Here is a 23410-nt window from a genome sequence, read left to right as displayed (position 1 = left end):
CTTTATTTGTCCTTCCTCTTTCTAACTGTATAAAGTAAATAATTAATAGAAAATAATATTTCCAGGATGTGGACTACATATGGTAGGAGCATGTAATTAGGGTGCTCAACAATGCCTGGATTTGAGACTCAGCATTTTTAAATGAATATTTATATGGAAAAACAAAATTAAACATAAGGTTTTTAAAAAAATTAAAGAAATGCATTAGGTAATAGTTACAGTAAAGAATACCCTCTAAGAATAGGAGTAAAAGCTGTTTGGCTTCCCTTGGTACCACCAACTCATAGAAGATCTTAGCTGTAAACAAGTAGATCTTAGTTGTAAACAAGTTGTATAATGATGCAATCTCTGACATAATTAAAACTGGGTAAACCATAATAGGTGTGTTCCTTGAATAGTTTGCCAAGTATTTGTCCAGGTCTATTATAGCTACTGAGCAAATGGGTTGGCATGAATAGTTATGTCCTTAATGTGTACATCATTAAGAGGTCGATATGTCTTCTCATTTACTGGTAACTTCTCCAATTCATCTAGAGTCTCCAGACCATCTATTACCTTTCCAAATACTGTGTATTTCATGTCCAGATGTGGCTGCTTCCCATAGGTGATGAAGAACTGAGATCCATTGGTGTTTGGGCCATTATTAGCCATAGATACAACACCTCTAACGTTGTGCTTAAGATATTCACTGTATTCATCTTCAAATTTCTTGCCCCAGATACTGCTACCTCCTCTTCCAGTACCTGTTGGATCTCCTGTTTGAACCATGAAACCCTTGATATTTCTATGAAATATACAGCCATTGTAGTAATTACTGGCACAAAGAGCCAAGAAATTTTCACATGTTTTGGGTGTCCTCTCACAGAAGACTTCGATTTTAATATCACCTACATCTGTATGCAGTGTCACCGATTAACCACTTCGATTAGCACAGCGGTTGTTAAAAGAGCCAAGGTGCAATCGCAGTTGCCCCCACGGGTCTGCAGATTAGAAATTAAGTTTCTTCAGGCCACCGGAGGTCGAGCAAGGGACCCATTAGAGAGAACGCCCCTCACCTGCTCGCCTCCTCCCTCCGCCCCCTCCTCCCTGTCTCAAACCAAACGACTAGAACTAGGGAGACACTAATTTCTCCCCACCAGGTACACTTTTGACTAGGAAAGGGTCAAAATTATCTTTTAATAATTACACTAGGACAACAAGCATAACTCTGGTCATCCTCTAGAAGTGCCTTGGGCTCCTCATTCACTTTTATTCTTTATGGAAGCTTGAGTCCATATGGAGTCCTCTTCTGCAACATTTTATATTCTTTCAACCAATTTGATATATCAGTTATGTTACATTAATTTTGTAAAATATCATAAATCTGTTGAAAAGAATAAAGTGGATTAATGTGGACTAACAACAGTGATTTTCCAAGTTAAAAAAAAGAGCAAGTTATAGAAAAAATACAAAGTAGTGTCAACTGGAAAAAAGTGCACAACCTAGTTGAGAATTATTTTTTATTATTTGGTGGACATACTGAGGACTTAAGCCTGGGAAACAGTCTCTTAGATAGCTCTAAGGGACTGTTCCAAAGAAGTAAGGGAAGAGCCAGGATATGTAGGAGTTTTTGCAAAAGAAACCAGGACTGTTAATTAAAGAAAAACAGACATCTCAGCTTACTGAATTTAGCCCTTTTCTGTATATGGTAAGATGAAAGAGTCTGGGCTCACTGAAATCATTTCTTTCATATGCACTTTAAGTATCTAGGGCCAATATCCTGTTTTCTCCATCCTGAATCCCCTCAAGGTGCACCATCCGAGGTAGGGCAGGATGACTGCAGTGGCTGATGGCTTTATGGCCCCAACATCCTTTGTTCACTGATATGGCAGGTGACAATCTTTGTCCATAGTAGCATAAACTTGAATAATATGTTCTAAAATAAAAGAATACTTTTTTTATTTTATGAGAGATATAACTCTCATATCTAAAACAGTAGGCTAGATTACACTTTGCAAATCAACAAACTAAAGATCTCAATAGATTAAAACAAGAATTTAGTTCTCCCTCATGCCTTAAGTCCACCAAAGAGTAGAAGGGAACTCTACTTAATGCTGCCTTCACTACAGGACCCAGGACATTGGGGCCTGGGGTTAATGGAAATGTTCACTTTTAAACTATATACTTTTCCTCAATATGACATTTAACAAGGGATACACAATATTCAGGAACTACTATGTAAATAAAAAAAATATTTTTCTGAGAATGGAGCAAGGATAACATATAAAAGTTATATGAAAAGGCTTTTATATTATGAATAATTTTTCTTCTTTACATTTATTTTCTTAATTAAAAATCATATTATTTTAGAAGATAATTCAGTGCTTTCACATTATGCTGAATGCTTGTGGAACATTGGCTGTTCATGAAGCCTATTTTTTTTTTTTCCCTATAAAGCTTTTGCCCTTTCATTGAGTAATGGGGAAGAAGGTTGATTGAGTTAGTTTGCAAGCAAGCAAGCATCCCTTCAAAAGAAGTGAAAACATAAAAAAGAATTTTTTTATAGTATCTAGCAAAAGATTTCTCTACTCCACTTCTTCTGCAAAAGGGCCCTACTATAGATAGCTAAAGCTAATGTCTGTAAAGATGAGGGGAATTATTTTCCAGTGCTTTCTGTTAGTAAAGGCTGTGATGTCTGGAAATTACTAATGGCCAAAGTCTTTGCAGAAATTATCAGATGTCCAGAAGCATCTGGAAAATATAGGAACCCTGAGAGGGAGAGAGTTTATTTTCTGGGAAACTCAGAAAGCCTCATTAAAATGGATCTAAAAGTGCCATGGCAGAAACAAGGTATCACTGGGATTTTCTGTCTTCATCCATTTTTTTCTAAGTCATCCCAGGTAGACTGGCAAAGATGAGAAACTGTATCTTGTTCTGTACTTCTAATTCCCTGTCCCTCCTTTTTTCTTTTTCCTGTTGCCTGACTACATCTATTTGCTCACCTTCTCTCTTAACTCTTTAAAAGCGGAAAGGTAATAATTATCTTATTGTCTCTGAACTTTATTTTCATATTCAGGAGATGGTCCTTGCTGATTATTTACATACTGCTGATTTTTTTTAAAACTTCATAATATTTACTACTTAACAGATGAGAGGGAATTTCATTACGGGTTCCGGGGTAGAAATTGTTTTCTTATTTTAACATATTACCTTTCTTCATATAACCCAGAAGTCAGGCTTATCATTGATTTTTCAGCAAGTTACATGACAATATTTACCTTAGACCAATTAATATTTCAAGAAAAATATATTGAACTATATGTGCTGTACAATGTTGAGCTAGGTTCTGAGGGCACAAAGAACAATAAGATGGGGCTTCTGAATTTGGAATGATAGCATCTGAGTAGAGAAATATAGAAAATAAACTAAGTGTCAAAAAAATATGGTAAATTTTCAAATGAAGTAGCATGTAATGGAAACATAGAAGGGAGGCCACCTTGTGGAAGTTCAGGTAAGCCTTTTACGTACCTGAACCTAGAACTGGGTGTTAAAAGACAAAACGGTTTTAGACAGAAAGCATTACCCAGAATTATTGGACCCTAAACCTAAATCTTGACATCTACTTATCTTCCCCAGGTCCACCCACAAACAAACAAACAAACAAACAAACACTGAATACCTTTCTGACATTTTTTGCCATAATAACTCTCATTACTCCTTTCAAATCTTTACTGTTGACTCTTTCTTCAGAATTAGATGTTAGAAGCTTCTCACTGTGAAAGCTACTCTAAGAAGTCCAGTTTACATTTATCTTTCAAATTCCATTGGTATTTAGAAAATGTCTTTTTGAAACTTAAAACAATTTCAGAGGGACCAGGAGGAAGCATCTGTTTCACACTTGATTCTTTAACATCACAAGTTCATTGTTAACTCTAGCACACTGACCATTAGAGAAAGTAGGTAAAAAATACACTTTCTACACGGGACTGTAGAGATAAACCTGCTGAGTCTGTGAAAACATAGTGGGAAGCTCTCCATCGATTTAGTCAAGGCTTCTATGTCATAACAATTATTTGAGGTTGAAAATACCCCACAGAGTTGTGTCAGAAGTGACTCAGAAGGATTCAGTTGGGCAAAGAAATTGGGGAAGTAGTATTTTCCACACATTACAATGTCCTTTTATTGATCAGTCAAGTAGTTCATCAAATAGATATTGATAAACTAAGTGTTGATTTACCAGTATCTGGTCTAAATGCATTGAACCAGAGAGACAGATTCTGGTTCTTATGAGACCTATATGTTAGTCATTGATGACAGTGAGCAAGTTAAACTGACAAAGAACAAGATAAATAAACAAATAAATAAATAAACAAGTAAATAAATAAATGGCATAGCTTTGGAAGATTATTACAAAATGATCTATGTGTAAAATGGAGAAAAGATTTTCTTACTGTCATGTCTAAGTATAGTGAATATTGGCTTTTCAAAAAAGTACCTCTATAGTCTTCACCCCCTTTTTCCTTTAGAGGAGGAATTTTGCATTTCAAGTAGCTTTGGTGCAAGGTTGTACTACATGCTCTAGAACTAAAACTAAAAGGATCAGACTGTGTCTTACCTCACCTGCGAGAACTAGGGCATAGAAATGTGAATTAGCTTAGCTAATTGCATACTCCTGCCCAGAATTTTGAATCTTGATCAAATGATGCAAAGATGCTGTAGGATACTTCTAGAAATCATTCACTGCATCAGCTACAGAGAGGTACCCAAACTTTTCTTTTTAAAAAGAAAAAGTTGGGGGAACCTTCAAGTTGGCAGAGGAGTAAGATGTGGAGATCACCTTCCTCACCACAGACACATCAAAAATACATCTACATGTGGAACAACTCCTACAGCACACCTACTGAACTCTGGCAGAAGATCTCAGACTTCCCAAAAGGCAAGAAATTCCCCATGTACCTGTGTAGGGTAAAAGAAAAAAGCAAAAACAGAGACAAAAGAATAGGGACAGGACCTGCACCTCTGGGAGGGAGCTGTGAAGGAGGAAAAGTTTCCACACACTAGGAAGCCCCTTCACTGGTGGAGACGGGGGGTGGGCAGGGGAAAGCTTCAGAGCCACGTAGGAGAGCACAGCAAGAGGGGTGCAGAGGGCAAAGCAGAGAGATTCCTGCACAGAAGATTGCTGCCGACCACCACTCACCAGCCTGAGGCTTGTCTGCTCACCTACTGGCGCGGGCAGGGGCTGGGAGCTGAGGCTTGGACTTCGGAGGTCAAATCCCAGGGAGAGGATTGGGGTTGGCTGCGTGAACACAGCCTGACGGGGCTAGTGCTCCACAGCTAGCCAGGAGGGAGTCCGGGAAAAAGTCTGGAACTGTCTAAGAAGCAAGAGACCGCTGTTTCAGGGTGTGCAAGGCAAGGGGATTCAGTGTACCACCTAAAGGAGGTCCAGAGATGGGTGCGAACCGCGGCTATCAGCATAGACACCAGAGAGGGGCATGAAATGCTAAGGCCGCTGCTGCAGCCAGCAAAAAGCCTGTGTGCAAGCACAGGTCACTATCCACACCTCCCCTCACAGGAGCCTGTACAGCCTGCCACTGCCAGGGTCCCATGATCCAAGGACAACTGCCCCGGGAGAACACACAGTGCACCTCAGGCTGTTGCAACATCACGATGGCCTCTGCCACCACAGGCTCGCCCTGCATTCCGTACCCCTCTCTCCCACCCGCCCCCAGCCTGAGTGAGCCAGAGCCCCCCTAATCAGCTGCTACTTTAACCCTGGCCTGCCTGGGAGCAGACGCTCTCAGGTAGCCTACACACAGAGGCAGGGCCAAATCCAAAGCTGAACCCCAGGAGCTGTGTGAACAAAGAAGAGAAGGGGAAATCTCTCTATGCAGGCTCAGGAGAAGCCTGTTAAATTTCCACAGTCAACTTGATGTACCCTGCATCTGTGGAATACCTGAACAGACAATGAATGAATCATCCCAAAATTGAGGCGGTGGACTTTGGGAGCAACTGTAGAATTGGGGTTTGCTTTCTGCTTCTAATTCGTTTCTGGTTTTATGTTGATCTTAGTTTAGTATTTACAGCTTATTGTTACTGGTAGCATTGTTTACTGATTCGGTTGCCCACTTCCTTTTTTTTAAAAAAAAAAAATATATATATATATATATATGTTTTTTTTCCTTTTTCTTTTATTGTGAGTGTGTATGCTTCCTTGTGTGATTTTGCCTGTATAGCTTTGCTTTTACATTTGTCCTAGGGTTCTGTCTGGCCGTTTTTTTTTTTTTTTTTTTTTTTTTTTTAAGTATAGAGTTTAGCACTTGTTATCATTGGTGGATTTGTTTTTTTGGTTTGGTTGCTCTCTTCTTTCTTCCTTCCATTTATTTTTCTTTCTTTTTTATTTTTAATTTTTTATATTTAATAATTATTTTATTTTAATAACTTTATTTTACTTTTTCTTTCTTAATTTCTTTCTTTTCTTTTCTCCCTTTTTTTTTTTTAACATCTTTATTGGGTATAATTGCTTTACAATGGTGTGTTAGTTTCTGCTTTATAGCAAAGTGAATCAGTTATACATATGTTCCCATATCTCTTCCCTCTTGCGTCTCCCTCCCTCCCACCCCTCCAGGTGGTCACAAAGCACCGAGCTGATAACCCCGTGCCATGCCTCCCTTTTTTTCTGAGTCGTGTGGCTGACAGGGTCTTGGTGCTCTGGCCAGGTGTGAGGCCTAAGCTTCTGAGGTGGGAGAGCTGAGTTCAGGACATTGGTCAACCAGAAACCCCCCCCAGCCCCAGATAATATCAAACATCGACAGCTCTCCCAGAGATCTCCATCTCAACGCTAAGACCCAGCTTCACTCAACGACCAGCGAGCTACAGTGCTGGACACCCTATGCCAAACAACTAGCAAGACAAGAACACATCCCCACCCATTAGAGAGGCTACCTAAAATCATAAAAAGGTCACAGACACCCCAACACACACCACCGGATGTTGTTCTGCCCACCAGAAAGGCAAGATCCAACCTCACCAACCAGAACACAGGCACTAGTCCCCTCCACCAGGAAGCCTACAAAACCCCCTTAACCAACCTTACCCACTGGGGGCAGACACCAAAATCAACATGAACTACGAACTGGCAGCCTGCAAACTGGAGACCCCAAACACAGTAAGCTAAGCAAACTTAGAAGACAGAGAAATACGCAGCAGATGAAAAAGCAAGTTAAAATCCCACCAGACCAAACAAATGAGGAAATAGGCAGTCTACCTGAAAAAGAATTCAGAGTAATGATAGTAAATATGATCCAAATTCCTGGAAATAGAATAGAGAAAACACAAGAAACATATAACAAGGACCTAGAAAAACTAAAGAGCAAACAAACAATGATGAATGACATAATAAATGAAATTAAAAATTCTTTGGAAGGAATCAATAGCAGAATAACTGAGGCAGAAGAAGGGATAAGTGACTTGGAAGATAAAATAATGGAAATAACTACTGCAGAGCAGAATAAAGAAAAAAGAATGAAAAGAATTGAAGACAGTCTCAGAGACATCTGGGACAACATTAAATGCACCAACATTCGAATTTTAAGGGTCCCAGAAGAAGAAGAGAAAAAAAAAAGGGACTGAGAAAATATTTGAAGAGATTATAGTTGAAAACTTCCCTGATACAGGAAAGGAAATTGTCAGTCAAGTCCAGAAAGCACAGAAAGTCCCATATAGCACAAATCCAAGGAGAAACACACCAAGACACATATTAATCAAACTATCAAAAATTAAATACAAAGAAAAAATATTAAAAGCAGCAAGGGAAAAACAACAAATAACATACAAGGGAATCCCCATAAGGTTAACAGCTGATCTTTCAGCAGAAACTCTGCAAGCCAGAAGGCAGTGGCAGGATGTATTTAAAGTGATGAAAGGGAAAAACGTACAACCAAGATTACCCAGCAAGTATCTCATTCAGATTCGACGGAAAAATTAAAACCTTTACAGACAAGCAAAAGCTAAGAGAATTCAGCACCACCAAACCAGCATTACAACAAATGCTAAAGGAACTTCTCTAGGCAAGAAACACAAGAGAAGGAAAAGACCTACAAAAACAAACCCAAAACAATTAAGAAAATGGTAATAGGAAAATACATATTGATAACTACCTTAAATGTAAATGGATTAAAGGCTCCAGCCAAAGAACATAGACTGGCTGAATGAAAACAAAAACAAAACCAGTATATATGCTGTCTACAAGAGACCCACTTCAGACCTATGGACACATACAGACTGAAAGTGAGGGGATGGAAAAAGATATTCCATGCAAACGGAAATCAAAAGAAAGCTGGAGTAGCAATTCCCATATCAGACAAAATAGACTTTAAAATAAAGACTATTACAAGAGACAAAGAAGGACACTACACAGTGATCAAGGGATCAATCCAAGAAGAGGATATAATAATTGTAAATATTTATGCACCCAACATAGGAGCACCTCAATGCATAAGGCAAATACTAACAGCCATAAAAGGGGAAATCGATGGTAACACAATCATAGTAGGGTACTTTGTAACACCCCACTTCCACCAATGGACAGGTAATCCAAAATGAAAATAAATAAGGAAACACAAGCTTTAAATGATATATTAAACAAGATGGACTTAATTGATATTTATAGGACATTCCATCAAAAAACAACAGAATATACATTCTTCTCAAGTGCTCCTGGAACATTCTCCAGGACAGATCATATCTTGGGTCACAAATCAAGCCTTGGTAAAGTTAAGAAAATTGAAATTGTATCAAGTATCTTTTCTGACCACAATGGTATGAAACTAGATATCAATTACAGGAAAAAAACTGTAAAAAATACAAACACATGGAGGCTAAACAATACACTACTAAATAACCAAGAGATCACTGAAGAAATCAAAGAGGAAATCAGAAAATACCTAGAAACAAATGACAATGAAAACATGACAACCGAATACCTATGGGATGCAGCAAAATCAGTTCTAAGAGGGAAGTTTATAGCAATACAATCCTACCTCAAGAATCAAGAAACGTCTCAAACAACCAACCTAACCTTACACCTGATGCAGTTAGAGAAAGAAGAACAAAAAAACCCCAAAGTTAGTTAGCAGAAGGAAAGAAATTATAAAGATCAGATCAGAAATAAATGAAAAATAAATGAAGGAAATGATAGCAAAAATCAATAAAACTAAAAGCTCGTTCTTTGAGAAGACAAAATTGATAAACCATTAGCCAGACTCATCAAGAAAAAAAGGAGGAAGACTCAATTCAGTAGAATTAGAAATGGAAAAGGAGAGGTAACAACTGACACTGCAGAAATACAAAGGATCATGAGAGATTACCACAAGCAACTCTATGCCAATAAAATGGACAACCTGGAAGAAATGGACACATTCTTAGAAAAGCAAAACCTTCCAAGACTGAACCAGGAAGAAAAAGAAAATATAAACAGACCAATCACAAGGACTGAAATTGAGATTGTGATTAAAAATCTTCCAACAAACAGAAGTTCCAGACCAGATGGCTTCACAGGTGAATTCTATCAAGAATTTCAGTAGAGCTAACACCTGTCCTTCTGAAACTCTTCCAGAATTTAGCAGAGGAAGAAACACCCCACACTCATTCTATGAGGCCACCATCACCCTGATACCAAAACCAGACAAAGATGTCACAAAGAAAGAAAACTACAGGCCAATATCACTGATGAATATAAATGCACAACTCCTCCACAAAATACTAGCAAACAGAATCCAACAGTACATTAAAAGGATCATACACCATGATCAAGTGGGGTTTATCCCAGAAATGGAAGGATTCTTCAGTATATGCAAATCAATCAATGTGATAACCATAATTACAAATTGAAGGATAAAAACCATACGATCAACTCAATAGATGCAGAAAAAGCTTTCACCAAAATTCAACACCCATTTTTGATAGAAACCCTCCAGAAAGTAGGCATAGAGGGAACTTATGTCAGCATAGTAAAGGCCATATATGACAACCCTCCACAGCCAACATCATTCTCAGTGGTGAAAAATTGAAACCATTTCCTCTAAGATCAGGAACATGGCATGGTTGCCCACTCTCACCACTATTATTCAACATAGTTTTGGAAGTTTTAGCCACAGCAATCATTGAAGGAAAAGAAATAAAAGGTATCCAAACTGGAAAAGAAGAAGTAAAACTGTCACTGTTTGCAGATGACATATTAGTATACATAGAGAATCCTAAAGATGATATCAGAAAACTGCTAGAGCTAATCATTGAATTTGGTAAAGTAGCAGGATACAAAATTAATGCACACAAATCTCTTGCATTCCTATACACTAATGATGAAAAATTTGAAAGAGAAAATAAGGAAACATTCCATTTACCACTGCAACAAAAAACATAAAATACCTAGGCATAAACCTACCTAACGAGACAAAAACTATATGCAGATAACTATAAGACACTGATGAAAGAAATTAAAGTTGATACAAACAGATGGAGAAATATACCATGTTGTTAGATTGGAAGAATCAACACTGTGAAAATGATTATACTACCCAAAGCAATCTACAGATTCATTGCAATCCGTATCAAACTGCCAATGGCATTTTTCACACAACTAGAACAAAAAATTTCACAATTTGTATGGAAACACAAAACACCCCAAATAGCCAAAGCAATCTTGAGAAAGAAAATGGAGCTGGAGGAATCAGGCTCCCTTACTTCAGACTCTACTGCAAAGCTACAGTAATGAACACAGTATGGTACTGGCACAAAAACAGAAATTTAGATTAATGGAACAGGATAGAAAGCCCAGAGATAAACCCCTGCACATATGGTCACCTTATCTTTGGTAAAGGAGGCAAGAACATTCAGTGGAGAAAGACAGCCTCTTCAATAAGTGGTGCTGGGAAAACTGGACAGCTACATGTAAAAGAATGAAATTAGAACACTCCCATACACCAAAATAAATGCAAAATGGATTAAAGACTTAAATGTAAGGCCAGACACTATAAAACTCTTAGAGGAAATCATAGGCAGAATGCTTTGTGATATAAATCACAGCAAGATCCTTTTTGACCCACCTCCTAGAGAAATGGAAATAAAAACAAAAATAAACAAATGGGACCTAATGAAACTTAAAAGCTTTTGAACAGCAAAGGAAACCATAAACAACACGAAAAGACAGTCCTTGAATGGGAGCAAATATTTGCTAACAAAGCAACTGACAAATGATTAATCTCCAAAATATACAAGCAGCTTATATGGCTCAATATCAAAAATACAAATAACCCAATCCAACAATGGGAAGAAGACCTAAATAGACATTTCTCCAAAGAATATATACAGATTGCCAACACACACATGAAATGAAGCTCACCATCACTAATTATTCAAGAAATGCAAATCAAAACTACAATGAGGTATCACCTCACACCAGTCAGAATGGCCATCATTTAAAAATCTACAAACAGTAGATGCTGGAGAGGGTGTGGAGTAAGGGGAACCCTCTTGCACTTTTGGTGGGAATGCTAATTGATACCGCCACTATGGAGAACAGTATGGAGGTTCCTTAAAAAAACTAGGAATAGAACTACCATATGACCCAGCATTCCCACTACTGGGCATATACCCTGAGAAAACCATAATTCAAAAAGAGTCATGTACCACAATATTCATTGCCGCTCTATTTACAATAGCCAAGACATGGAAGCAACCTAAGTGTCCATTGACAGATGAATGGATAAAGAAGATGTGGCACATATATACAATGGAATATTACTCAGCCATAAAAAGAAATGAAGTTATTTGTAGTGAGGTGAATGGAGCTAGAGTCTGTCACAGAGTGAAGTAAATCAGAAAGAGAAAAACAAATACCATATGCTAAAACATATATATGGAATCTGAAAAAAAAATGCTTCTGAAGTACCTAGGGGCAGGACAGGAATAAAATCGCAGACATAGAGAATGGACATGAGGACACGGGGAAAGGGAAGGGGAAGCTGGGATGAAGTGAGAGAGTGGCATGGACATATATACACTGCCAAATGTAAAATGGATTGCTAATGGGAAGCAGCCACATATCACATTGAGATCAGTTCGGTGCTTTGTATCCACCTAGAAGGGTGGATTAGGGAGTGTGGGAGGGAGACCCAAGAGGGAGGATATATGGGGATATATGTATACATATAGCTGATTCACTTTGTTATATAGCAGAAACTAACACACCATTGTAAAGCAATTATACTCCAATAAAGATGAAAAAAAAGAAATAAAAATTAAAATGTAATATTTTAAAAAATAAATAAACTTTTTAAACAAAGAAAGAAAGAAAAAGCCATGTTTTCTGTTCAGTAGCTGTCCACTCTAACATGAACCTTTGTTTTCTAAGTCTGAGTTTCCAAACTTCCAGTGCTCTATGGAGTGATCGTATTACTCAAATAGATATCCATCCACTTGCCTGCAGCTACCAGAGTTGGTTTCTGTTGCTGACAATAAATGTAACTTAACTAATAAACTAGGTCATGTACTTCTACCATTTAAAATGTATCTGTCATACAAATATATTTCTGATGGTCTGATGGTTGGAATTACCTCCAGTTAGCTCTGCTGTATTTCACATACCTGTGTCTCCCTCAAAAACCTAGACGACATATCTCCCTCAAAAGCCTATCTTATTTACTGAGAAAAATAATTTAGATAGCAGAGAGTTTTTCACATGGGATCTTGAAGATGTATTTCATTTCCCTCAATGGTCATGATGATAATGCCTTGCTCTTCTTTCTATAATCTATAATTAAGGAGGTAGACATTTTGGGGGTTTCTCTGAGAAGTAACTTGGTTGTTCCTATATCTTCAGCAGTTTTTTAAACTACTTGTAAAGGAACTATGTATATAGAGATGAACAAAAATATGTTTAGACGATGTCTTAATATCATCCCATACTTAGAACTTTGGATTTTATATTATACTGTGTGTTATATAGTATCAGTATTTATAATGTACTATATAATATATATTTTATAATTAAAATGGATAATGATTATTTCATATAATTATGTACTTCTATATTAATATTATAATACAAGGCTATACATATTGTCACTATTAAGTAGTTTGTGTTCTATGGACAATAGAGCCTTTAAATTTTCCTTTATCATATATAGTTAGAAAGCAATTATTGAATGCCACCATTGTATTCCTTGTCTTCAATATAAGTGCTGTAGAAAGAATATAAAAATAAAATAGAAGACCCAAGCAATATGCTTAAGGAATTTAAGTGTTTTTCAATGTGTTTTAGAAAGGAAGAAAGAGAGAGAGAAAGAGAGAAGGAAAGAAAGAGAGAAAGAGGGAGGGAGGAACATCTTGCATGTGAATCTATTAAATGTGTGTGTGTGTACACATACACAATTACATACATGTAATGTATATATTCACATATATATTCAGTGATTTTAAACACTATAATTTAAAAAATTTGTGTTGCTTCTGGACCAACAATCTTTACAGTAGAAAATGTGTTTTGACCTTTTAGAAAACATTTGCAATACCATGATACATACTTTAGTTTGAAGTACTGCAAATGTCATTTTCTTGTGGTTATTTGAAGGAAGGGGGGTAGTTTCTAGAAAAAGAAAGGCATTTTATGAGATTAAGTAGAAAATGAATAGAGTCTCTTTTTTTTAGTTAGAATGCTTACCTTTAATTTCCTGATTCCTTCTCAATTCGTTCATACACAAAGAAAAAGTCATAAATTGAAAATGGATGGTTCATCTGCAGTGAAATGTGGTCTTTGTGATTGTTGATAAATAAGCAAGTTAACTCACAGGATTTCATCCACTATGCTGGAGGAAGTATTATTGAGAGTACAGTGAAATGGAATTTTGTGGGATGGGATATGACTGATACACTCCATTGAGTTTATTTTGATTGAAGCCCAAAGTACTGAATAATTGTTGATCTTTGTCTTGTTTGTAATTTAGAAACAGTAATAACAAATGAAGAATTCTTATAAGTATCTGATTAAACAATGATGGCAGTTGCCAAACCCAGTGAATGTCAAATATGATTCCGTTCTGCTCCATCAAGGGCCTACTATGGATAAAACAAAGTGTTTATTCTGGGAATAGACAATTTGAGTCACCCAGTTGACTGATGTAAGATATTCCATTGACTTTAAGAAATGTTCCCTGGTGGTGCAGTGGTTGAGAGTCCGCCTGCCGATGCAGGGGACACGGGTTCGTGCCCCGGTCCGGGAAGATCCCACATGCTGCAGAGCGGCTGGGCCCGTAAGCCATGGCCGCTGAGCCTGCGCGTCCGGAGCCTGTGCTCCGCAACGGGAGAGGCCACAACAGTGAGAGGCCCACGTACCGCCAAGAAAAAAAAAAAAAAAGAAATGTTGGGTATTGCAATTTTATTATTGGTATTCCTGTTGCAGGGCATTTATGATTCTCATTATGTTTTACTTTAATCAGTGTTAGCCCAGTGGCTTTTTCTTTTAGGCTCTAAACAAATATTTGTTTAATGAATTAACCAACGTATATTGAAATTAGTTCCTATTTCCTGAGGACATATCAAGAGGAAACACTGGTAAAAGGAAGAGGCAGCCCTTGAGTAAATGAGAATCTGGGAAAGTTACCCTGGTATAGTGGGATGGTAAAAAAATAGCATGCAACTTGATGAACATATTCTTGAATGCTTGAATTGGTTACCTGATCAAAATATGAATTTCAATTTTACTGTTGGATTCAGTCCTAAGACAGACCTAGACCTTGAATGTTTTAGGGTGTGGAGAGGTGGGTTTTTACTCTGGCTGTATTCTGCTCTTTCCATGTGACATAAAGCCACACGGTAAACTCTCCGATTCTGAGTAATTTTCTATCTTAGGCCTGGTGGAGGGAGAGAAGCATTAAAAATGGTACTTATCAAAGGAGTCATGACTCAAAAGTAATAGTAAAACCAGCCAGCTCATATTGAGAGACTTAAAATGAAATTACTTCCACGGTAGTACCATTCATATACTCAGCATATAATCCCAAAGTGTCCTTGTAACAGCAGAATTATATAGCACAGGCAAGGCACTGCTTATAAGGGAAAATGTTGGAGGGATTTAGTCATGATTCTTTTCTCAAGAGTAAAGAAGTCTATATAAAATATCCACGTAATCGAGAAAATATATTTTGGCAATGTTTTTTTCATAAAATATTTTTTTCATCATATTTTTTCATCATATTTTTTCATAAAATATTTTTTTCATCATTTTTTTTCATAAAATAGTAACCAGTGGGCAACATCACCCCACATATGCTAGTTTGAAGGTAAAAACCAAAGATAGCCAAAGCTTTAGAATGATGTGAGGTAGCATATACTGTATATAAGAAAGTACCTACATATAATTTGCATTTTAATATTTGTTTCCTCATTCTTCCTAGCTCATTTTCAGTAGGCATGCCTACAAGTAGGGCTGTACTGATTCCTTGTGGCTGCCCAGTGTCTTCTGATGGTGCTGGTACCATAACAGTTGCTCAGTTTTTGACTGTCACTTCTGCTGTCTTCCATCCATGCATCTGTTGATGGTTTACTATGTGCAAGCAGCATAGTTGGTGCTGCATTTACAGTGGTTAACAAATAGATACCAGACAGAGTCGTAGTCCTCACGGAGCTCATGATATGATGTGACAAAAACTGTACAATTGACAATTTTAGTAGCTTTTGTTTACCGTTCACAGCCCCTCTATTATGTCAGTACAGTGATTTACTTCAGTCTACTACTGAGGATACTAAGGCACTAAAAAGTTTTAAAAACTTAGCCACGGTCACACTTGTTTCTGTTTATTAAAGATTTGCCTATTGCTGAAAATTTTTTAAATAGGACATTAATATTACTTTCTATATTATAATAACCTGATAATCTAATATTGCATTTAGAAGCCTTCCAGATTCAAATCCAAAAGTCTTACTCCAACCAACTTATTCATGGAGGTTATGGTCACCCAGGCTGGCGGGGACAGGGACTGCACCTCTAAATGATGGCTCAGAACCTAATTTCTCTCACCCTTGAGCGCTCAGCTCTCTCTCACTGATCCACACCGAGAGGTTCTTTCCCTGTGATCACATAATGGCAGACAGAGGTACCAGGGCAGAATCTTTCCAACTTCAGCTCCAGAGCAAAGATCTTTTCTGGTATTCTTAGCAAAGATCCTAGTAGTTAATCTGCCCTTTTTAAACTGTCCTGACTTAAACCAGCATGTTCTCACCCTGATTCATGTGAACTGAAAGGATGTGCATGGGGGAGCATCATCCCCATACAAAAACTGAGGATGTTTGTAGAAGCAGAATACCTTCCACATGGGCAAACATAAATGAAACACTACACGCATGATGGACCTGATGTTCATCTGCTCTCCAGCTGGCCTCACTCCCCTTCCAGGCAAGTCCTGTCTAGAAGTCCTGACCAGCTCCCAAGTCTCAGGAGTAGCCAAATCAGGGCAGTAGAGAGGGAAGACACACTTGAAACTTTAGACCACAGGAAGTTATGATCAAGTGCACCATCACTTTAAGTGGCAGGGATTAAAGCAGTGCTGAAGCTTCCTGCTTGTATCCTCTCAGGCATTACCAGTGTCATGCACAATTGCCCTTACTTCCTGCTGAGGATTCTTTCTGGCAGCCAGAGCCTGCTCTCCCCAGGCTGCTGCAAGCTTGAATGGCCAGAGAATTAACGCTTAGCTAGTGATCCCTGATAAGATGACTCTGAGACACGGGTGCCATGCTGGCCCCCAGCTTCATCCTAGTGGGGACTGAGATCCAGTTAGTTGACATGAAAACGTGAACTTTGTGGGCTCTCTTTCCTTCTCTGTCTCATTTCCCTGTTCCTCTGTCAGGGTCTTCCAGGGTCACCTCCCAAATAAACCACCTGTCCTTGAACCCGTTGTCTTGGGATCTGCAAATAATCACGTAGACAGTGATCACATAGGATCCAGCCTTTTAAATACATTCTCAAAATACTTTTCTTTAATTGTCATAATCTTCTTGTAAAAGTATAAAAAGCAAGGGGGAGAGGGATGCGTAATGTCCTTCCCAGACATCCACTTAAAATGTTTCCTATAACAAATACAAATGACATACCTTCATTATTGTATATTCTATAGATAGAAAATGTAAATAGTATGATCAGATAAAAATATAAAAATAGAGTTTCCAATCCTGTTTTCCTTTCATAGTTAATTATTGTGATTCCTCCCATAAAAAGTATATAAGGAGAGAGAGAAAAGAGAAAAATAGAGAAAAAGGAGAAATTACAAAAATTTTTATATTGAGCTGGCTACTAAATAAGTGAAATAAGTTTCTTTAAACCCTGCTGCAAACAATAATTCTATCTTTGAGTACTTTTTTTAAGTAACATAACTGGTACTTTATGCACAGGTATTTAAATGATGTCGTTTTGGCCACTGATATGCCATGGATTAATTCAGTTAACTCACTACTAAAGATCTACTTGAAGTCTGCTTAGTGAGTACTACTGAAATTCTAATCATAACACTCATGGGGGTAATTTTATTCTCCAAGTAGCAAAAATGTTTATAAAATGAGCTAAATAAAAAGATAAAAAATGGGCAGCTAATTTTTGAATATTTCTAATTATCAGGTTAAATTTGTATTCAACACGTTTTTCTTAAGTAATGGTGTAAAATCTAGAATATGACCATATAATTAATCATTTGTTCTTTAAATGTAAGCATTATTCAGAAAATTAGTAACTATGATAAAAAATCCAAACCTTTTACTAATTTTAGTGAAAAACAAATTTTAATAAAACAGTATAATATACTAAATATAAAAGCATATAAAAGCTGAATATAGTTTTTGGTATGGTTATTCTTTAGCATTGTTTTCAAAACAAAACATTTGTTTCATTTGATGTTGATAATTAATTTACCTGAATTGTAATTTACTAAGATAAATTGATATATAAGAAAATAGTACCTAAGAAAACTGTTTTCTTAAGCAGAGAGAGAAATTCACACACACACACACACACACACACACACACAAAATATTGGAATCAATATATATTTTTTAAATAGGTGAAAAAGCATCCATACATCCTCTGACATTTTCTTCTATGCTCAGATTATCATGGATGACTGTATTATTTATTATGTATTTTTTCTTATCTCATTATTCATTTATTTGAAAAGGTAATAGATGCTCATAGTCTATAATTTGAAAACAAAAAAGTCATTCAATAAAAAAAGAAGTTCCTCTCACATTTTTGCTCCCTGGCCCTCCAGTACCACTATCCACTGACTACTAACTTTCCTAGTTTCTTGAATACCCTGCCAGTAGTCTGTGCATATATATAAGAACATAGAGATACATGGCCTCTAGCATGTAACACAACTGTAACCTACTATAAACATTTTTCTTCACCTTGCTCTTATATATTTTGGCAATTCTGTATCACTCAGTGGAAATTACCCAGTCCTTTTAAGCTACTGCATAGCTTAATGTTGCATGAACATACATTACTTATTTGACTAGGTCCTTGTTTATGAATATTTTTTGTTATTTTCCGTTCTTTTCTATCACCGAGCTACCATATTGAAATTCTTCAATACACATCCATGGGTAAATCTTTTGGATACATTTGTAGGAATAGAATTTCTGATGCAGGCATATGCATTTCAAATTTTTAAAAATGTCATTTAGTTGTGTTCCATGGTGGTTGGAACCATTTATGTTCCATAGTAATCAAAGGTAAATGTGCCTTTTTCACCTATATCCTATCTGATATGGTTATTTATTAAACTTTCTTAGCTTTGTCAATCAGGCAGTTTAAAAATGTCAACTTTTGGATTTCAATTTGGATTTCTTACATTGTGAGTGAGGCTGAACATTTTTCTCAAAGGTTTAAAATTACTTACATTACTTTTCTTTGAGCTGTATTCTTGCCATATACTCATTTTTTCCTACTGAATGTTTTATATTTTTATTGTTTTGTAAGAGCAACTTATACATTAAGGAGATAAATCCTTCAATATTTGGTGGAAAATAATTTCTTCCAATTTGTCCAGTGTTTTTGGCTTTTTAGTCTGTATATATATCTTTTCCCAAGTAGAGAAATGTTTTCCCCGTGTATTCGAGTTTATTGATAACTTTTGAAAGTAGTTTTTGAGCCATATTTAGAAAAACTTTCCCACTCTGAGATGTTTAAGAAAAAAAATATCCAGTGTTTTGTGTTTTTTTCTTTACCTTTAAATCTTTGATTTGACTGATACTGATTTTCATAGAAGGAATGAGGTAAAGAATTAATTTCATACTCTATAGATGGGCTCTTCAGATAGTAAGGTGGGCCTATGATTAATGGGAAGAAATAGCACATTGTCAGAGATGCTCACACAATATAGAAATAAAAAAAGATTCCCTCCCATGTCATGAGTGGACACAGCACTTCTCACAGGAGCCTTCTCTGTCCCTCAGAGTCTTGAAGATGTCAGGCAGCTGTGGGTGATTTCCTGCTCAACTTACTAGGGCCTGCTGGGCCTGGAAAGCTGAGTTATTGCCCTAACAAAGCCACCGTTTACTTGTGGCCTTCATTATCAGTCCAAGAAAATTTATGAAAATATGTAGAGACATCCAAGTTCCTGTATAAGCTCTGTGTCAGGAGGTCCCTATTCTCACCAGGGGGAGAAAAGGGAGTTCAAGTACCCAGGTGTTCTGAAAACTAACTCATCATTCTAAAAATCCACTTTTCAGTTTCCCATCTTCCTCAATGGAATATGTTGACTGTAACTTTTTCCAATTATTTGAAATGACTTGAATCAAATGCAAAATTTCTGTGTATCTTTAAATTGATTTTGAACTCTTTTCTGTTTCTTTTTTTTTTTTTTTAATCTTGTTCTGCTTCCGGACCAGACTACTTTAACTATGGTAGCTTTCTATTATATTTTCCAAACAATATTGCTAGGCTTTCCTCCTTATTCTTCTTTTTTTAGGAGTCTTCATCCTGTGCCTGTATATTTGTGTATGTGTGTAGATTTTTTAAAGATAGACTAAAGATGCTAATCTCAATATTTTATATAAGAAAACTGAATATCAAAGAAAATGACTTACACCAATTCATATAACTGGTAAGTGCCAGAACAGGGATTTGAACTCAGTTTGTCTTATTCCCAAATCTAAACAGTGAGTCTTTACATAAATAATAATGCCAGAGATCCTAGGATTTTGAGGGAATTTTCTAAACAAACTTCCTGCAGTGCAGTGAGAGCAGATATGGGGCAGGGCACAAGGTGAAGTCTAAGTTTTTGTGGAGAGCTGACTATGGAGAAGCTTTTATTACGGGAAAGAACTGCCAAAAAAGGAGCTGTCAATCTTGATAAAACCCCATCATATGGGTGAGAAGGTGTGGTGTCCTAGACCAAGGCTCATTAAAATTGGAGGGCAATTGAGGAAGTCAAAGTAAATGATGTAGTGCTTGATTTCAGCAGTTTGTAATCTTAATAATGAAACTGACATTAGTCCAACTCTGTTATATGTATAGTTCACACGTAGACATATGTATGCATGTGTGTGTATAATATATACACACAGTCAAGTGACTTCATTATTTATTTTTGAAAATATTAGAAAGTGAATAGTAGGTTGGGTGAAGTTATAGAATAGAATAGAAAAATCAAGCAACCATTCACAGAGGAAATAACTATGTATGTAATTCAGTACAACCATAAATCCTGCTCTGTGTAATCCCAGGTGATCTCATAAGAAATTGGATTTTGCTATGGAGAAATCCTCACTCACTTTCCACAACACACTGTGTTTAGGTGTGTGGCTTAGAGTAGGATGTAGGAGACTTGAACATTTAAAATGTTAGGGGTGATAAGGACCTGGGAGAGAGGTACCAGCAGGGTAGGCACTCCATGGGTAGATGAGGGGACTTGATAGACCTCAGGGCAGAACACCTCAAAGGACATGGAAGACAAACAGTTACTAAGAGAGGTTGTTAAATTATTTACCATGGGATGTGTTAGCACTACCCTCTTGCTTTGTCACTCTTATGATATATTTAATTGAGGATATATTGCTCAGTCGTGTGTGTGTTTGTTTGTTTTTTTGTGGAAGTGGGGTTTGGGGGTAAACTTCAAGTTGGGACTGGATTCTATGTCTGGGTTGATCCAAAGAAAGACCAGATTTTGTAGGGCAGCTGGAGTTAAAAGAAGAAATTCTGAGAGTAAAGACATGGGGATGAGCAAAAATTCCTGCAAAAACTCCAGTCTTTGACGACCTTGAAAATGATGGGGTCATTTCCAAGAACTCAAGGAGTAAAGCTGCACCCAGCTAATATTTGGCTGTATGTGGAAGAAACAGTAGATCCTAGTAAGGTTCTTAATCCATACTATTGTATCAGATCAGAAAGGTACAATTCTGGCCTCTTTACCGAATCACCTTTCCCTCCTTAGACACCCTTCTGAGGGTTCAGGAGCAGACTCCATAACCAAGGTTTCCCAGTTCCTTGGAACAAATCATTAAGAAGTTCATGAGGAAGAAGTAATCACAAAGCAGATGCTGCCCACCATGGATAGTACTATTGCTAACCCATACCTGTGGATGTAAAAGGGCAGGTAGTTCTGAGATGGTCCCACTTTGATACTGGCCATAGACTTGCAGAGGCACATCAGACTGGGGAACAGAGGAAACATATTTTTCAGTCCTCTCTCCCTGCACCCAAAATAAAATCTGGCACAGTGTAGCTGAACTACACAGGTGGAGGAAAGATAGGGCACACTCAATAGGCAAGAGTATAAATCCCTAAGTTTTAATTCCTGAGAAAGAGTTAGAGCGCTGATTTAGACCCAAAAGAACAAAAAGGGCTCATATTAGGAAAGCATTCAGAAGTGGATTCTGGGTTGGGGACCTCCCTTGCCAGAGTGAAGTTAAGCTTCACTCTGGTGCCCAGGACAGAGACCTTCTTGAGAAAGACACCTCAGATCCTTCCCCATAAGGAACAGGATCTTCAAAAAAGTAAACCCCATACTTACCTGGCAGGGGAAATACCATGATCACGAAGGTGGTTTTCCCAGGGCAAGGCTTATCCATTGCACTCCGGATGTGCTGACCCCTGTGATTTCCCCAAATGTGGGAAACTCGACTGCATAATTTGTGGTAGTGGGGGACTGCGTTTGCACTTTCCCCTAAGGAAAAAAAAAAAAAAAAAGTAAACCCAGGCAAAGGATGAGACATTTGTTACAGTGGATTTGTCTCAGGAGAAAGAAGAGTCAATAGGTCACTCAAAACAAACTAGTACCAACCTCTGAGCAGAGCCCAGGCAGGCCCTGATCCAAACAGTCTGGTCTTGCGATAGTGGAGATACTGAAGGCCAGGATCAATGCCAGTCATGAACCTGACCTTACAGAATGGACTGGGTCTAAGTTGTGGACTTCATGTAAGGGAACGTAGTCAACACAAAAAAGTCCTTCAGGCCCAGGTGGGACCCGTAGCTAAATATTGCTGTGATTGCAGGCCCCCTTCCTTCCTAACGCAAAGCTGAGAGACAAAGGCCAGTCCTCAGAACTAAACAGGTTCTTCGAGCATGAAAATCCTGAGGGAGCAGCAAGCAGGTCAGATACAAGTGCAGACTTCCTACAAGTGTCGAAGATGTCAAGAACCAGTAACTGTGCCCTTCCATGCCTCCCAGAGAGCCTTGGATGTTAGGTTCCTCAGGTTTCCTATGTCACTGCTCTGGGCAGTGTCTTCTGGGTTGTGTCACATATAGTTTGTCTGTTTTACCCTCCAACAGAAAAAAAATCCTTTCAAAGAGAAAATTTAGACCATAAAAACAAAATATTTTATGCTAGCAAATTCTATAAGAATGGACTTGAGGACACGGGGAAGGGGAAGCTGGGATGAAGTGAGAGAGTGGCATGGACATATACACACTACCAAATGTAAAATAGCTAGCTAGTGGGAAGCAGCCGCATAGCACAGGGAGATCAGCTTGGTGCTTTGTGACCACCTTCAGGGGAGGGATAGGGAGGGTGGGAGAAAGACGCAAGAGGGAGGTGATATGGGGATATATGTATACATATAGCTGATTCACTTTGTTATACAGCAGAAACTAAAACAACATTTTAAAGCGATTATACTCTAATAAAGATGTTAAAATAAAATTTAAAGAAAAAGTGTGGTCCCTGTTTAACCTAACCCCCAATATTTTCCTTTGTAATAGATTTGTTTCTTCTAATAGGAGGATGGTGTCTTCTGTTTCTGCCACACTTTAGGGTTGAAGTTTATGGCATCCAAGTAGCTCAGGCAAAAAGAAGAAAGGTGCTAGTTTCAGCTGCTGTTGAGTTTCTGCTTTGGCTGCTAAGAGGAGACGCTGCTCATGGAGGGAGGGTGACAAGGACGTTGAACACCC

The 23410-nt window shown here is 37.6% G+C and overlaps 1 protein-coding gene and 1 long non-coding RNA gene across 2 annotated transcripts in view; one reads left to right on the top strand and one right to left on the bottom strand.

Annotated features, from left to right (window-relative positions):
- LOC309820893 overlaps window positions 1-23410 on the top strand; it is a 269835-nt gene that overhangs the window by 11107 nt on the left and 235318 nt on the right. The gene's annotated exons all lie outside the window — the stretch shown is intronic.
- Window positions 250-22392, bottom strand: LOC309820941 (peptidyl-prolyl cis-trans isomerase-like 3; the record flags this gene model as incomplete). Its single annotated transcript, XM_082652003.1, has 4 exons — window positions 250-914; window positions 19249-19350; window positions 22035-22187; window positions 22305-22392. 4 exons carry the CDS (start codon window positions 22390-22392, stop codon window positions 430-432), a joined length of 828 nt encoding a protein of 275 aa, XP_082508129.1. The 3' UTR covers window positions 250-429.

The sequence above is a fragment of the Grampus griseus genome, assembly GCF_964374135.1.
Source record: "Grampus griseus genome assembly, chromosome: 3".
NCBI classification, from domain to species: domain Eukaryota; kingdom Metazoa; phylum Chordata; class Mammalia; order Artiodactyla; family Delphinidae; genus Grampus; species Grampus griseus.
The sequence above is the reverse complement of the archived record's forward strand: the minus strand, read 5'-3'. Positions and strand labels throughout refer to the sequence as shown.